Here is a 3,575-nt window from a genome sequence, read left to right as displayed (position 1 = left end):
TGAATTGATAATGCATGTAACCATTGGGCAAACTGGATGGACCATTCAGATCTTTATCTACCGTCATTTACTACTTTAGTATGTTATTGGAGACCTAGTTGTTTTAACACTACCATTTGTGATATGTAAGTGATTTTTAATTTTTTAAAGTACATGCTTGAGATGTTTGAGTCACTTATATGATGTGAGCCCTAATGTTTTTCATCAGAGTCACTGAGGGGCTGTTATGTGTCAATCACATAGAGATTCACAGAATCACAGCTACTGGCGCCTAGCAAGGTCCCTAGGTGCCGGAAATGTAGGCCAGGGTTTTACAGGCCTACATTTCCGATGCATAGGGTCCTTGTACAATCACGGACAGCGGTGCCTAGTGATGCCAAAGTCTGGGGCCATCCCTAAACACGCCTACTTTGGGCTTAGGCATCACAAGGCACTGCTAAATGTTACGGATCCAGGCACCGGTGTTGGTCGACGTCTAGCAGCACTTCATTTTTTTGTGTTTTCAATTGGTTTTTAATGGCATGACCAATTATCGCACCACTTTAAACCAATAAAATCACTTAAGTTAGGCACCAGGAGGCATAATCTATGTGCCTACCAGCACCTAACTTTCAAAGGCCTTCAGAGAATCAGGGCCTTGTTTCATACTATAGATCAGGGGTGGGCAACTCCAGTCCTTGAGGGCTGGAATTCAGTCGGGTTCTCAGGATTTTCCCCAATGAATATGCATGAGATCTATTTGCATGCACTTCTTTCAATGCATATTTATTGGGGAAATCCTGACCACCCGACTGAATTCCGGCCCTCGAGGACCGGAGTTACCCACCCCTGCTATAGATACTTTTATATGAGAATGAATTGAAAGCAGACTACCATTGGCTACCATATGTGTTATATATACCTGTTGTTTCAACCCCTTTTCTACCCTCTGCTTCTTGATTTTGCATGGCACACACTTGTCCATCCACATTTTGATTTTTATGATTACGATGATTTAGTGATCCTCACATTTATGTGTTATTTATGTATTTTCTACATTTTGAACATCCATGTTATTAATTGACTACTATTTGTAGTTTATATCCCAGAGGCAGCCCTGAATATGTAAAAACGTGAGTTAAGTCAGGTACTTGTTTTGAATAAAAATTGTTCTTGGAGAATTTTGTTTGGGATATGTTTTCTTCTATATCAGTTTGATACAGATTTGAACATCATGCTTGTTCAGGGCACAGACTATAGCAGCACTGGCTTAATTTTAAACATCCCTACAAAACAACATAATCTAATTGCATAACTTAAAAAGCCCTAATGCAATTTCCAGTATAAAAAAAATACAGTCAAACCTCGGTTTGTGAGTGATGCGGTTTGTGAGTGTTTTGCAAGACGAGCAAAACATTCTTGCAAATCGTGGCTCGGTTTGCAAGCACCCCATCACCCCCCCCCCCCCCCGCTTGAACCAGCATCGCACCCCCCCCACCTGTAAATGCCCCCCCCCCCCGAGATCCAGAATCAAACAAGCTCCTTACCCCCATCTGGCACCAACGCAGCACTAACCCACAGGACGTGCCGGTACCAGTCAACAAAGATTCCGCCTTTTGCCTGGGTTGGGACTTGAGCATCTGCGCATGCTCAAGGCCTTCTGACTCTCATTCTCTCTGAGATCTCTGAGAAACTCACTTTGATATACGAGTAATTTGGTTTATGAGCATACTTCTGGAACGAATTATGCTCGTAAACCAAGGTTCCACTGTATATATTTAAATGGATGTGTGGAATAAATGAAAGAAAACACCAGGAAATTGAAAAAAGAAAATTCTAATAGCAAACTGAAAATATTTTGGCTGTGCACCTCGCTTGCACTACAAATATAAGGGAAAACAGTAGAAATTAGTGACATGAAAGACTGATCATTAATTTAGTACAGCCAAATGCAAAACAATTAGCAAATTGAAGAACAGGGATGGGGTTGATGGTAAACTCATGCTACTTGAGCTATGTTCAGTTAAGGGTGGGTTTTGAGGTTGCAGAGTTTTAGGCCTTTGAAGGGTGGTTATGAGAATTTAAGGTTAGGTTCATTAACAGAAAAGTAGAAGAGGATTTCTGAATGCATCATTGTATCCTCATTTACTTTTCTATACATAATATGGAGGAATGTATGTTATTGCATAGCTAGTTTTTATCTTATTTTTAATTACATTCTTTTTTTCCAATTACAGACTTCTTCAATTTTTTTTCTCTAATTATTTTTCTCCAAGTCTTCATCTGAAACTCAAGAGTTACTTGAAGAATTCTCTCATCTTTGGTCTTCAGAACAGGACACTCTGTATTATTGCCCATAAGTCATGTTTTCCTTAGTTCAGTGTTTTCAGTGATTTCTATACTAAGATAATTGAAATGGAATCAATAAACCAGACAACAGCACTTGAATTTCTTCTCTTGGTCTTCACGGAACGTGTTGAGCTAAGAAGTTTTCTCTTTGTAACATTCCTGGTAATGTACATGATAAATCTACTGGGAAATGGAGCAATGATTTCAGTAATTGCTAGTAACTCACATCTTCATACCCCCATGTATTTCTTTCTTTGTAACTTATCTTTGGTGGACATGTGTTTTAGTACTGTCACTGTCCCCAAACTGTTAAATAACCTTGTTTCTGATTCCAAGACTATATCTTTCACTAGCTGTCTTGCCCAGCTCTATTTCTTTCTTATCTTTAGTGGCTCAGAATGTATGATCATATCTATCATGGCCTATGACCGTTATGTTGCTATATGTAATCCACTGCATTATGTCACAATAATGAACAAGAGGGTATGTTTGAGTATGTCAGCTGTTTCTTGGACTCTTTACTTTTTTCATGGTTGGCTACATACACTGTTGGTATACCGGCTTTCCTTCTGTAAGTCCAATGAGATTCAGCATTACTTCTGCGACCTTACACAGATGCTACAACTCTCTTGCACAGACACTTCCATTAATGAACTAGTGATCTTTGTAGAGGGTTCACTGACAGCAATATTACCCTTTGTGATTATCCTGATCTCCTACATTTGCATTATCACTACAATCCTGAAGATCAAGTCCACGGGTGGAAGATGGAAAACCTTCTCTACCTGCTCTTCCCACCTCACAGTGGTAACACTCTTCTATGGGACACTTATTTTTATGTATTTCAGGCCTTCTTCCAGTTATTCCATGGCAAGGGACAGGATCAGCAGTGTGGTATATAATGTGTTATCTCCCATGCTCAATCCATTCATTTATAGTCTAAGGAACAGAGATGTGAAGATAGCACTTAAAAAAGTCCTGCAAAGAAAAGTATATTTTTCCAGTGGGTAAACATTGTCACAGAAGGAATACTTCCATCAATTATATAAAAGACTCATGTTTCCTTTCTGTCTCATTTCTCATTTACTTTCATCTTAGATTTGATTCGCATCTCATAAGGAGCTGAATGATTGAAAGGGTCTTAAATTTTATCCAATCTCCTCCCACCTTAGAGTGTCAGATGCATTTGACTTCTCCATAATAAAAGGCAACACAATATCTTAGCTTCATATTTTAAAGCCAAATTA

The 3,575-nt window shown here is 39.0% G+C and overlaps 1 protein-coding gene across 1 annotated transcript; it reads left to right on the top strand.

Moving 5' to 3' along the window:
* Positions 1–2,394: 2,394 nt before the first annotated feature.
* LOC117368635 (olfactory receptor 1-like) lies at positions 2,395–3,339 on the top strand. Its single transcript, XM_033962365.1, has one exon. The coding sequence runs from the start codon at positions 2,395–2,397 to the stop codon at positions 3,337–3,339; it is 945 nt and encodes a 314-aa protein (XP_033818256.1).
* Positions 3,340–3,575: the final 236 nt, after the last annotated feature.

Source organism: Geotrypetes seraphini, chromosome 1 (genome assembly GCF_902459505.1).
Source record: "Geotrypetes seraphini chromosome 1, aGeoSer1.1, whole genome shotgun sequence".
Classification (NCBI taxonomy): domain Eukaryota; kingdom Metazoa; phylum Chordata; class Amphibia; order Gymnophiona; family Dermophiidae; genus Geotrypetes; species Geotrypetes seraphini.
Note: the sequence above shows the minus strand (reverse complement) of the source record. Positions and strands in the feature narration are given on the sequence as shown.